Source organism: Biomphalaria glabrata, chromosome 4 (assembly GCF_947242115.1).
Source record: "Biomphalaria glabrata chromosome 4, xgBioGlab47.1, whole genome shotgun sequence".
NCBI lineage: Eukaryota > Metazoa > Mollusca > Gastropoda > Planorbidae > Biomphalaria > Biomphalaria glabrata.
The window spans coordinates 39,116,005-39,128,634 of NC_074714.1; the positions used below are offsets into that span (position 1 = coordinate 39,116,005).

At 32.2% G+C, this 12,630-nt stretch overlaps 2 protein-coding genes across 6 annotated transcripts in view; one reads left to right on the forward strand and one right to left on the reverse strand.

Moving 5' to 3' along the window:
- On the forward strand, positions 1-2,615 carry LOC106060510 (NADH dehydrogenase [ubiquinone] 1 alpha subcomplex subunit 12-like). Its single transcript, XM_056025842.1, has 4 exons — positions 1-159; positions 1,211-1,293; positions 1,424-1,496; positions 2,262-2,615. Exons 1-4 carry the CDS (start codon positions 71-73, stop codon positions 2,434-2,436), a joined length of 420 nt encoding a protein of 139 aa, XP_055881817.1. The 5' UTR covers positions 1-70; the 3' UTR covers positions 2,437-2,615.
- LOC106060509 (NF-kappa-B essential modulator-like) overlaps positions 2,616-12,630 on the reverse strand; it is a 22,979-nt gene continuing 12,964 nt past the window's right edge. For all 5 annotated transcript variants that reach the window (XM_056025840.1, XM_056025838.1, XM_056025836.1 and 2 more), the window contains exons 11-17: positions 11,668-11,801; positions 8,776-8,916; positions 7,648-7,741; positions 7,253-7,435; positions 5,978-6,157; positions 4,452-4,523; positions 2,616-4,184 (exon numbers count right to left, since the gene is read on the reverse strand). In XM_056025840.1, the coding sequence (XP_055881815.1) occupies positions 4,041-4,184; positions 4,452-4,523; positions 5,978-6,157; positions 7,253-7,435; positions 7,648-7,741; positions 8,776-8,916; positions 11,668-11,801 (948 nt within the window). In that variant the 3' untranslated portion in view covers positions 2,616-4,040. The remainder of the gene's footprint in view (positions 4,185-4,451; positions 4,524-5,977; positions 6,158-7,252; positions 7,436-7,647; positions 7,742-8,775; positions 8,917-11,667; positions 11,802-12,630) is intronic.

A 12,630-nucleotide genomic window follows, 5' to 3' on the forward strand; every position in this document is an offset into this window, starting at 1 on the left:
CATAATATGAACACATTCAGTCGGAAATAGGTTTTGACAAGGTCGTCAATGTTTGTATATTAAAGGAAAAATGGCTTCAATAATAAAAGTCATTGGAAACGTTCGAAGGATAATTTCTCACAACAATGGGATAATTGGAAGTTTTCTAAAGATGTTTCGGTATGCAATAATTCATTAGTCGGTCTAGAATATACTCTGCTTTAAATTTAAAGACTTTCCTTAGCCTTAGGCTCCAACTGGTTAGTTATTCGGCTTAGTTGTCAGTGTTTGAGTGTAGAGTGTAGAGCCTAGAGGCTAGGTACTAGAGTCACAGTACTCACAGAGTGTAGTCAGTCAGACTCAACAGTCACTCAGGTAATAGTTTTGTTATGGAACTAACCTTGAATATGATCGTTAAGAAAAGAAAGTAGAAGGATGATATTAAATGATGCTTTTACCTCAATAGTTACAGCAGGAATTGAGAAACCACAATGCGTTTTTTGTAACGACGTTCTATTATCAGAATCAATCAATCTTTACAATCTGAAAGTCATTTTAATATCAAACATCCTAGCTTTGCCAAAAACAACATAGTATAGGAAATGTAAACAGAGTCAAGAAAGCCCAAACTTGACTGCTGACAAATAAGCAAAACATAGCAGTTGAGCGGTTGAAGCTTCTTGTTTTGTGGCCGTCAGAATTGCTAGAGCTATGATACCTAACATCATAGCTGATGACTTACTGTGGCCAGCGGCCAAATTCAATGTTTGAGTACCGGTAATAACTGGAGCCGTATTCACTAGATCTATTCAATTTAGTTCAATCTCCATATCTAATGACAGAATAGCTGACATGTCTGGTGATTTAGCGATAAGATAATCCTGGAAATTATATATATATATATAACTCTGCCTTTGGTCCTGTTTGGAGCATTGGCCATCAACCTCCTGCCTCTAGGCATCTCGGTTCTGGACAAATTTCTCCAACTGTTCAGAACATCTTGCCCATCTGCTTAGCATAGGCTTCCAAATAACGGCACCATGGGGGTCTTGTGATGTTGGATGCAGACTTATGAAGGATCTGGCTCCCCTTCAAATATTTGTCATCCAGCTTGAAGAAAGATTATTTGATGGATATCAATAAAATATGCACTTTAAGAAGCAAAATCATCAAGTAGTTTTATACTTACAAATAAATACTAATTACCATCCACCATTTTTGTTTTTAACAGACATGATGACTTAAAGTGGGGAACACTGGTTGGCGAGGACAAATATGGCAATAAATATTATGAGAATAATTACTACTTCTTTGGTAGGTAAAACACTTCATTATCATTCAGACTAGTCAATTTTTGTTTTATAATTGTTCTTTGCATTATTCAGTTAATTATTGTGACATGTTCATATGTATAGCAATTATATTTGTGCTCTCTTTTCAATAGGTAAAAATAGATGGGTATCCTATCCTCAGTCATCAGGATTTGACTTTGATGCAAGTGAAATTCCCCCAGAATGGTAATTATACTTAATATAATATATATATTTAAGAATTTAATACAATATGAAAAAAAAACGGGGTGACAGTATCTGAGTAGGCTGCACGTGCAGGTCAATGGTACTCAGACATTATGTTACAAACTTACCCCTAATAGAACTCGTAAGTCTGTTTTAGGTCTCTAAATTTTTTTATTTATTTGCCCTTTGCAACTTCTCCTGACTAAAGAGGCTAATCCTTGATACACAGCTGTGGTCACAACATAATAATATTTCCCCAATCTTTCAGCTTTTAGTGCCATCTGCAATCTGGGACCCTTCTTTTATGCTTGCTCTCCATCTGGATCTATCCAGTGACTCAGTTTCCCAACTGTTGATGTCATAACAGTGGCTTTGAATTAACCAATATAAAACCATTACTGTCATTAACCGACAGGTACAAGTATTCTCATTCTTGAATTAAATGAAACACTTTGTAAATCTTTTTTTTTAAATCAAAAAAGATTTTACATATGTGCGTACCATATGCTTACTTATTTTTAAAAACAAAAGATCATGCCACCTATTTTAGGCATGATCGCAAAGTCAAATTTTAATAGAACTTTTACTTTTTGAGAAAGAACCCTGTGAGACAAAAGGTTTGTGAAACTGTGTAACCAGAGTCTAAAACAGTTGGTCATTTTAACACTTTAACTATTTACATGTGCAGCTCATCTCTATTTTAGTTCATGCAAATTGTAAAGTTTTATTACAGCTATTTTCAGATTTTTTTTCTCTTTTCTCTAGGCACAGATGGATGCACTATATGACAGATGATCCACCAACCAAAGTGCCTTTACCCCAAAGAAAATGGATGGCTGATCATACAATGAATCTTACAGGGACAAGCAGGGAATATGTCCCATACAGCACCACACGGCCCAAAATACAATCCTGGGTGCCCCCAAAATCATCAGACTAGCCCTTGACAATTTTAGACACCAAACTATGGCTTTGTTTTGAAACAGGTCTTATTCGTGCTTACACAGCCAAGCCAGATGATTATTGTTGTAATATAAGCTATTGAATTTATCTTTGTACATTGCATGCTTTGGTATTTGCTGCAACCAGACTTGTTTGAATAAAGGAAATACGCTAATAGCAATTTCTTTTATTTTTATTTGAAATCATTGTTATGATCATAGTTATGAATCGTACGGTATTTACACAAATATAATTAAAACAGTATTTAACCCCTTTATGGTATACAAGTAATACATTGTATAGTAATGAGATTTACTTTAAAAATCTATTTGTTAGACCTATATTGGGACAAAAAAAATGTGAACAAAAAAAAAATTCTGTTATTTTTTCAAACATTAATTAACACTAATACTTTATTCAAATATATATACTATCAGTACATTAACAAGTCTATACATTTCCAATAAAAACCAATGACACTGATTGTCAAAGTATATTAAATGATTCAAATTGCACAAATTCAATTTGTAATGCATTACTGTAGTGTGAAAGACAACAACAACAAAAAAATAGCACCTAAAAATAATGATTGAAAAAGAAGACCTATTCTTAGTTCTCAATGATTAAACAAAAAATTTAAGGAAAAATCTTAAAAGGTGCAACAGAAAATAAAGATAAAATTCTCCATTTTCAACATTTGTAATATTAGTATTTTAATTAGTTCTATTTGAATTGTATCTATTATTTTACAATATGGTGAGAAATGAAGGAAATCTAGCATACAGTTACAAAAACAATACTACTATCACTAATTTTGAACTAATGATAAATGTTTAAAAAAGGAGAGTAAGAAGTACTTTACATGTTCTTATTGCAAGCACAACAAATATCTGCATGTAAAAACAGAATGCAGTAAATGTTCACAAAAATAAATCACATAAATCTCTCAAATTCTGAATGGAACAAGGTTCTTATGTTTACATGTGCTTGTAAGTCAGTCAGAATGTGTTCACAAAATGTTAGAGATGTGTATAAAAGCCATACTAAGCGGACATGGTTTCCAACTCTATTGTGCTATTATGTTCATAACAATAGTCTAAAATTTTTGTTAAATTCTAAATGAGACTTTTTAATGTACCCAAAGCTTGTCAAGTAGAGTTGGCCTGGTTCTGGGTACCATTGTTTATGATATTACTATTGTAATGTCATATGGTATGATAGATATCAATACTCTACCACAGTGTTTCCCAACTGTGTTCTGCGGAACCCCAGTGTTCCACGAGGCCTGAATAAGTGTTCCAAGAACTACTGGAATAATTAACAAATGCACAAGTAGGCCACTAAGTAAAGTGTTCCGCTAACTACTCAGAATGTGTGAAGTGTTCTGTTAGGGAAAAAGCTTGTGACAAACACTGACTGCTCTACTTAGACCAAATCAGTATTACACATTATTCTTAATACCTAAACTTTTCAGAATACAATACATATCTTCACCATACATGAAATAAAATGTACAAACTGATGGGGAATGTATGAACCAATCAGAAGAGCAACTACTAAACCAGATTTCAAACCACAATCAATGATAAGGTTAAAAAAAACTTAGTTGTCAATGCAGTCAGGAACATGGAGCTGGAGAGAATCAATGTCAGGGAAAAGTGTGCTACACTTGGGGCAGTCATACTGTTGGAAACTTTTCAACTCCTCATCTTCATCTTGTCTTGGAACAACTGGAACTTGGCTCTCCTAGTCAGAAAATAAAGGGTGTTTAATTCATTAGCATTTTAGAAGGATTAGGAGAATACTAAATTAACTTGGCCAACATCTAGTACCAACAACCCAATATTATAAACTATGATCCTATTTTAAAAAATAATTGTTTTCCAATGCAATATATGGCACAAATGTAAGAAAAATATCTATGTCAAACTTTTAATTGATGAATATCCTCTACTGCACAACAACAATGGCGCTAAATCTACATGGCAAGGGGCATACTCTAGTATACCGTACCGGAAACACATTCCATCCTGCTCCAGAAAATCTGTTGGTGTTCAAAGGGGGTGTCCTTCTCTGCCTTTCAGACTGAATTACATAATAGCAAAATTTATAGCACACACACAATAATAATAATTTTAATAATTTTTTTAAATCAGGGAGGAAAATTTATTTTACAGTAGTGCATTACATCTAACTAACAAACTATTATAATGCATTTGAAATGTACATGCATTTGAAATGTACAATCATACTATTGTCTCACACAAACTTTACACCAGAAAGTTGGCTTTTATTCAATAATTTAATAGCCAAGGAAACAAAAAATTTTTGTTTTTGTGATCCGTTTGACTAGTATTTTACCACTAATTGTAATAGGTTGCAACTATTACCAAAGGGTTTTCTTACATTTAAAAACTTTTTAGCTTTCTTAAGATTTGTTGTTCTCTATTTTTCAGTGTCCCAGTGAAGCTTGTTTGTAGCCAATGATCATTAGTTGTAGTATTTAGGATTTTATTTAGATGCCAAACCAGAGAAAGATGTTGAAACATAAAATACTGCAGGTTTTAACATTTTAATACATTGACAAGGCTTTTTAGCTAACAATAAAATATTTTCCTGAGTAGTTTTAGTTGTACCTTCAAGGTGAACACAGTGCTAAGTTATTTAAAACTTGAGACTATTTCAATGTCCTCTCCATATACCAAAACATTGCTGTTTCCATTGTTTTCATTAGGAAAGTTTATAATTTCACTTATTTTTTTCACACTTAATATAATTAAATTATTATTACTGTATTTAGATGTTGTTTATTTCGTTAATGCTATTATTCATATTTGAGCTTTCAGAGAGCAAGGAGTATAAAATGCAGCATCGACTGGCTGCATCTCAGTCCCTTCAGGTGCCACTGTATTAACTTTATGCTTGCGTTAGATGTTGCTGATTGACCCTAACTGCCTGAGGTCTCAGTGTTGAAAAATCATTAGCCCATAGTATAATGTGTGCATTTCTTCATTGCTTTCATTTTTTCTATAAAAAATATCTATTGTATTAAAAGCTGATGAATAATCAATAAAGAAAAGCAATTTTGAATAAGTGTTGGTGAATTCAAGGTGTCTCTAGACAGAAATAATGTACATATAATAGATGTCATCATCAGACACATTTTTCCTTTCGGTATATCAAATGTATAAGATCTAACTTTGTATAAAGATGACAAAGAAATTGGTATAATTGCAGATGACTTCCACACAAATAAAAGAATATTGTGGTTCAAGTGGGAGTTTAAAAAGCTTAAGCTTTTAAGCAAAATGTCTTTGATACACAGGCTAAAAAAGCAGGAGTTCTACCCTCCGCCAAAATATTCACACCTTTGTAAGCAATTTAAATAAATTTCAATATATTTTTTATTCTGATTTCCTTTAATCCCATTTCCTAATGTTTTTTTTCCTTTTTGTGTTTTAATCCATGCTGCCTGTGGGATAATATTACAGGAAAAATTTAAGATGATGAATTTTCATCAGCTGACAAATCATACTTACATCGTCAAAACGTCTCTGAATGTCCCGAATCTGTCGCTGATTGTAGGCATCCAATTCTTCCCTTAAAGTTCTGTTCAGCTCACGCAGTTGTTCCATCTCTTCTTGAAGCTTTGATTTCTCCTCAGCCAATTTGGTCCTGGCCTCTCTCTCAGCAGCAAAGTCACTTTTGAACAAATCAGCCTGAAAGAATTTGTTGAATATATTATTGAAAAAAAAGGCAGCTAAAACAGTTTTTCTAGGAGCGCCCTTATTTTTTTAAAAAGTAAACCCTATAAATAGACCCCTAAGATTGTACAGATGAAACTAAAAAAAATTCAGACTTGGAACTTAATTTTAACTTTTATCTCACTAGCAATTAAAAGCTTTATTTGTATATTTTCTTTCTTTTAAACATTAATTGATGTTCTAATTTAATAATAATTAAATTAATAATTATTTAAATAATTAATTAATTATTAAATAAATAATTTAAATGAAAAAAAAATGAAATCAGATTTTTGTAGAATATATAATATAACTTTCTATTATTTACATTTAGTTAATACTGCTTTGTCTGATTTATCTCATGGTGGAGGGTGAGTGATTTAATGCCATCTTGTGTTTAGTAGTATTTCTCATAAGATAAAAAATCTTGTAGCTATTAAATGGCTTTTTACTTTGGTAAATGTTATGGTGAAGTTATTCTTCTGTTTCCAACCACTGTCATCAAAGCATTTGCCTTTTTTTTTTTTTTTTTAAATAACAACTGTTATTTTTAAAATACTTTATGGGGCACATACTAATTGTCTCTATTAGTTAAATGTTGCATTTCCAGTTTCGGGAAATAGACCTTCACATGCAACATGGAATGTTACACAATTTGTTGAACTATGCTAACAGCACATGAAGGTCACATGATGCCATTATATAGTTTGCTTTTCAAGAGATATAAAAGGCAAGAGGAGACATACATGGTAAAAGCAAAAACCATACAATTTGTTTACTGATAAATACAAGGGGCAAAAAAGGATGTTTAAAAAATCCACATTTCTAAGGTATCCTCAAAAAACTGTTTCTTCACAGCACATCACATCAAACTAATAATGAGCAATAGGAATACATTTAATTTTTAAAAAAATTTCCTACAGAAGTTAAAGCTATTTTTCTGCTTTTTACTATTTATTATGTTAAAATTAACTTTGAATCAGATTTTAAATAATTTTTTTTTTAAAGTTTATTAGTGAAACCTTGTAAACTTTTCTAAATCAAGTAATACAAGTTAGTAAAGTTACAAACCTGAAACTTGAGCAAATGTATTTCCTCACTGAAGCTGTTTGAGGCAATTTCAGCTCTGAGTTGGGCAATCTGCTCATCTCTGTATGCAATGGCTTCATCTGCAGCAATCACCTGAGCAGTCAGCCTGTTGATCTCTTCCATGGTCTCTCTGGTAGGTTGTCGAGGGTAACGTGCCTGTCTTTCCTGATAAATAAAGATGACCTATAACACATAATGGCTAATTACAAATTCAATGGGAACACAGATTTGAGAAGTCATCTTTACTTTTTAGAAACAAATTCTGAAGTTTAAAAAAACAAATCACCAATAGATGTTGCTGAAGTAGCATAAATACTTGGCAAACAAATACATTATAAGAACAGTTTAAGAACTTAAAAAAAAAGGCTGATACAAACTGTTTGTGTCCTATAGGATTCAAAGGTTTCTTGCAGTTCTTTATAGTCAGTCACTAGCTTGCTGAATGATTCTTGCAACATGCTATACTGCTTCCTGTTAACAATAATGTGTTTCTTAATGTTAAATGCATAATTTTTTTTACAATCTGCTATTGTAAGCATCCACTTAAAATTACCATATTATAGAAGCATGTCAATCAAAATGTGGAACAATCAAAAGAAGAAAGTAAAAAAAAAAATACTAAATTAAACAATTTTGGCCAACAGTAATCTTGACTTATTTTTTTCTAACATTCCTTATCTTATCTTATCTTATATAATACAGACATTACTTCAAACAAGAAGATGATTACGTCCCACGCGTCATGCATCTAGTCATGCATATTAACCAATGACTTAAATTCTGCCAAGTCACTGGTTTTCCTGGCTAGCTCAGGCAACCCATTCCACGCTCTAATAGCACTAGGGAAGAAGGAGTATTTGTACAAATTTGTCCTAGCATATGGGACGAGGAATGTGCCTTTATCTTTGTGTCTTTCAGAGTATTTTATTAAATTTTGATTTTGTATTTGAAGATTATCGTTCAGTGTTTTATGTATTATTGCTTCTTTACTTTTGAGCCTTCTGTCCTGAAGGCTTTCTAAATTTAGTGATTTTACTAAAGGTGTTACTCTAGTCAAATGTGAATATTTGTTTGTTATGAATCGCACTGGTGTTACTCTAGTCAAATGTGAATATTTGTTTGTTATGAATCGCACTGCTCTATTTTGTGTCTGTTCTAGTTTCTTAATGTTTTCTTGAGTTGAGGGGTCCCAAACAGAGGATGCATATTCTATTATTGGCCTAACCAAGGTTAAATAACATTTTAGTTTTATGTTCTTATTTGATTTATAGAAATTTCTTTTAATAAATCCTAATGCTTTGTTTGATTTTTTTGTAGTTTCATCAATATGTGGATTCCATGACAGTTTTTCATTTATTATAACACCTAGGTATTTTGCGTTTTTAGTCTTATTCTGCATCCTGTATTGTGTTTTTCTATTTTACACATTTTATTTCTGCTTTGTTTTTGTAACATTAAAAACAAAATTTAGACAAAAAGGAAGCCAACAGCACTGAGCAACTTACTTAACACTCATATTTTCAGCCTGGGCTTTCTCTGATTGGTGGTTTATGGATCTGAGCTGCTGAATGAGGTCAGTTGTGCTTTGTCGATATTTAGCCCCTTCTTGCCTCAAAGCATCATTTAAATTCTCCAGCTCTACTATTCTAAAAGGACAGAATTTTTAGATCAATTTTAAAAGTAAAAAAAAAAGTTAACTAAACCTTTGCTAATATTAGCAGACCTACTAAAAAAAAAAGTAATCAATAAGTGAAAAAGACAAATGAAAAACAAAGTATTGTAAGTGGGAGGATGATTGGACACTTCAAGAAAGAGTACTTTAGTAATTCAGATTAATTTTATTTTAATCAACTATGCATTCATAGTTTTCATCTAGAGCAGGCATGTCAAACTCAATAAGGTGTATGGGCCGCATAAAAACTTAGTATGACCTGAGGGGCCGCAGCCAAAAATCAGTTGCAAAACAGCCTACTAGTTTTATGTAAGTTAGAAACAATACAATAGAATGCAATAATTAATGGCATACCTGTCCCTTAGTTAGCTAAATTTGTAGTACATTTTGGTAATTAAAAATTATTATGTTTACACGTTATTTTCGTTGTCCTGATGCTTGACATCTTTTCTGGGATACAAGTTATTAGTGTCAGGTTGAAGTTTGTTGGCCACTCATACTGTCATCAATGATGACAAATTTTGATCAGATATTCTCGAACGGTGTGATATTTTTGTATCTTTCATTATGGAAAAGAACTGCTCTCAGAAATCAGTGCTGGCAAACATAGCTAGAATTCTAGCTGCAAGTTCCACAATTCAACGTACCGTTCAGGTAAAAACTGTAACATTTTGGCACAGCCACTTCTATGTACTTCATTTTTAACGAAGAATCTGACTCAATTCTATAAGCTTAAGTTGCACATTACCAGCAGCATTTTCAGAAGCAAATGAAAATGGAGATACAAATAATAAAAATTCTGCTCGTATGAAACGAAGTCGCGAAAACAGTCATTGAAAGCATCTACTAACGTTTTCAGGGGTAGGACTAATTTACCAAATATTGCAGCAGTATTTAATCTTTTTAGTTCCTGACACGTTGAAAAGTGAAAATTTTCTCTTCATATTTGGTTTATCCAGTTGTGACAATTTTGTCTTTACTTTGAAGTTTCAAATTCAAGTCTTGCAGGTGACCAGTGAGACAACTGCAAATGCCAAATCCTGAACCCATTCGTCAGTTTGGAAATATTTAACAGATTCACCTTTCATGTTCAGAAACAATACAATTTCTTCATGCAGTGCGAAAAATCTCTTCAATACTTTATGAAAAAAGAGCCAGCTGAGTTCTGTGTAGTAGGGAACACAATCAAATTTGTGGATTGAAACCACGTGGACGAATAAAATTGAGAATGACCTAACCCTAACCTTGTAACTGTAATTGCTGTGCGCAGAATGTTTCTTGGTGAATGATGCACTGAAAATGAGCAAATTTAAATTTAGCATCAGTCTCTTATTTTTGCAAGTAGCTTTACATCAAGACCATTTCATTTCATGGTTGGTGCATCATCCGTTGACCAAAGATAAATTGTACTGCAACATCACCTGTTATTTCTCAAAACCATCCTCACTTGTGGTGTTATGCATAGAACAGAACTCAAGTAGCTCCTCATGTATCTCAAAATTCCTGTCACATGCCCTTATGAATATAGCCAACTGAGCTACACCCATTACATCAGTTGACTCATTGAGAACCAATGAAAAGAATTAAATCCACTATTTTGTTTTTTAATTGTCCACGCAAGCTGACTGACATGTCATTTATTCTATCCTAGTTAACGCTATTTCTTAGAATGTTTTCACCTTTTCTGGACAAATTACTTCGGCAGCTTTAACGAAACACTCCTTCATAAATTCACATTCACTAAACGATTTGCTAAGGCTTGCAATTAAGTTTGACAAAATGTAGCTTGCTTTCACTGGAAACCCAAATCTCGTTTTTCAGTTTAACAAATACTATTTTTCAATTCAAGTAGCTTGTCATCTTTTTATTTTCCAGCATAATAGTTCAACATTATTTTGATAATTTTTGAGGTGGCCAAGGAGCCGCATGCGGCCCCCGAATGCCTTGTTTGACATGCCTGATCTATAGCTTTAAAAAGGCAGGATTCAAGTCTGTTGAACCCTGATCATACAGAATTTGATGATGATTAAAAAAAATGTTTATGTGTACATTATTTGTGATAAATTATAGAGAAAACTGATTTTAATTTATTACACACAGTAGAACATTGTGTTTCCGAACAGTCATCTAAAATGTCAAATATATTGACTTTTTTTTAACAGTGCAAATCTATGTGCTCTTGCTGATGTGGAACTTAAGTCTATTCAGTTATCCAGATGATTAGTATCCGGAGAGACCATGTTTCAAATTAATCTGGATAATCAAGGTTCTACTGTACATGAACTAAACAGTAAAAAGTAATAAATATGGCAAGGAGTACACTTTTGCTTTCAGGAAATTGAATTCTTGTTTTTCTAGCTATACTGTAAAGCTGCATGCTCATTCTGCAGTCTATTGGACAGGAAAAAGAAAGATTTTTTAAAAATTGTTTCGCTGAAGAATGTTTAAGCTTTAATTAATAAAAGTAAATTTCTTAAATTACTTTACTTTTGGATATTTGAAAAGATGGAGGTCTGCATTAACAAGGATATTGGGGCGATCTCTAAACTTTTTTAAAAATTCATTCCATTTAGGTTTATTGGGCCACATAAGGATTTTATGATTCTGTTGGAATAAAATCTGTTCTAACACTGTATTTGAATAGTTGAGACTACTAGTAGTAGTAGGTAGGGGTAGGAGTTCTATAGAAATGGAAGAGTATGGGATATAATATTAAGAACCTAACCTGGTATCTTTCAAGGTATTGGCTTGAATTGCTGCAGAGCATTTGTTTTGAGCATCATAGACTTCCTTAAGGAGAGACAAGACTTGAGATCTTAATGCAGATGAATCGTCTGTATTGCTTGCAGCTTGAAAGTCCTAATAAAATTTAAAAAACTACTTTCATAAGGAATTCCATATTTTTGCAGTTTACAAGGTAATAATACTTCTATAAATGGTGTAGATTCAACACAGAATTTTTAAGATGGAATCAAAAGTACAAAAACATACATACACAAACATATACATATTTATGTTTGTGAATGTATATTCATGTACTGCTGAAATATATTGATTTTATATTGCTTCCCAATATTGGTTTTAATAAATGCAAAATCTAAATGTTTGATAGCACAAAAAGATGTTTAGTTTTTTTTTTTTTTTTTTTTTTTTTTTTTAGAAAACACATTTTCTTCTGCACCTAAAATAGTGATTATTACTAGATAAAAAACCAAAACATTGATAATTCCTTTTTATTTTTAAAAATGATATATTTTGAACAGATAGGTACTAAGTTATGAAAGTTTTTAATGGAATGTTATAATAACTAAATCTACATCTAGACTAGATATAAACTGAATATGTGAAGAATAGTCAGAGAGTGTGTGTAAAACTATTTAGGGGGAAGGGGGGTAAGGGATACTTGACTTCACAGATCAAAAGTGATGACATACATCAGCTCCACAAGCGTATTGTGACACATGTCTGGTCTCTATTCATTTCATCTTTTGTTTCATGCTGTGTTCAACTGTGATATATTTAAAGTGCCTTTCTGTAATGACTATATGTCAGTTTACAAACAATATTATTTAGTTTTGAACTATCATTACATATTGAATGACGTTGCGCAAACTTGGCAAGAATATGCATAAAAAATGTGAATATATTAAGAGGTTTAACCATGGTGAAAACCTGATTGCTATTTCAT

Excerpts from the sequence above, each read along its gene's own strand:
- LOC106060510 (XM_056025842.1), top strand. The coding sequence starts at position 71 with ATGGCTTCAATAATAAAAGTCATTGGAAACGTTCGAAGGATAATTTCT. Across the intron at positions 1,294-1,423 it reads GAATAATTACTACTTCTTTG|GTAAAAATAGATGGGTATCC; the intron begins GTAGGTAAAACA and ends TCTTTTCAATAG. Across the intron at positions 1,497-2,261 it reads AGTGAAATTCCCCCAGAATG|GCACAGATGGATGCACTATA; the intron begins GTAATTATACTT and ends TCTTTTCTCTAG.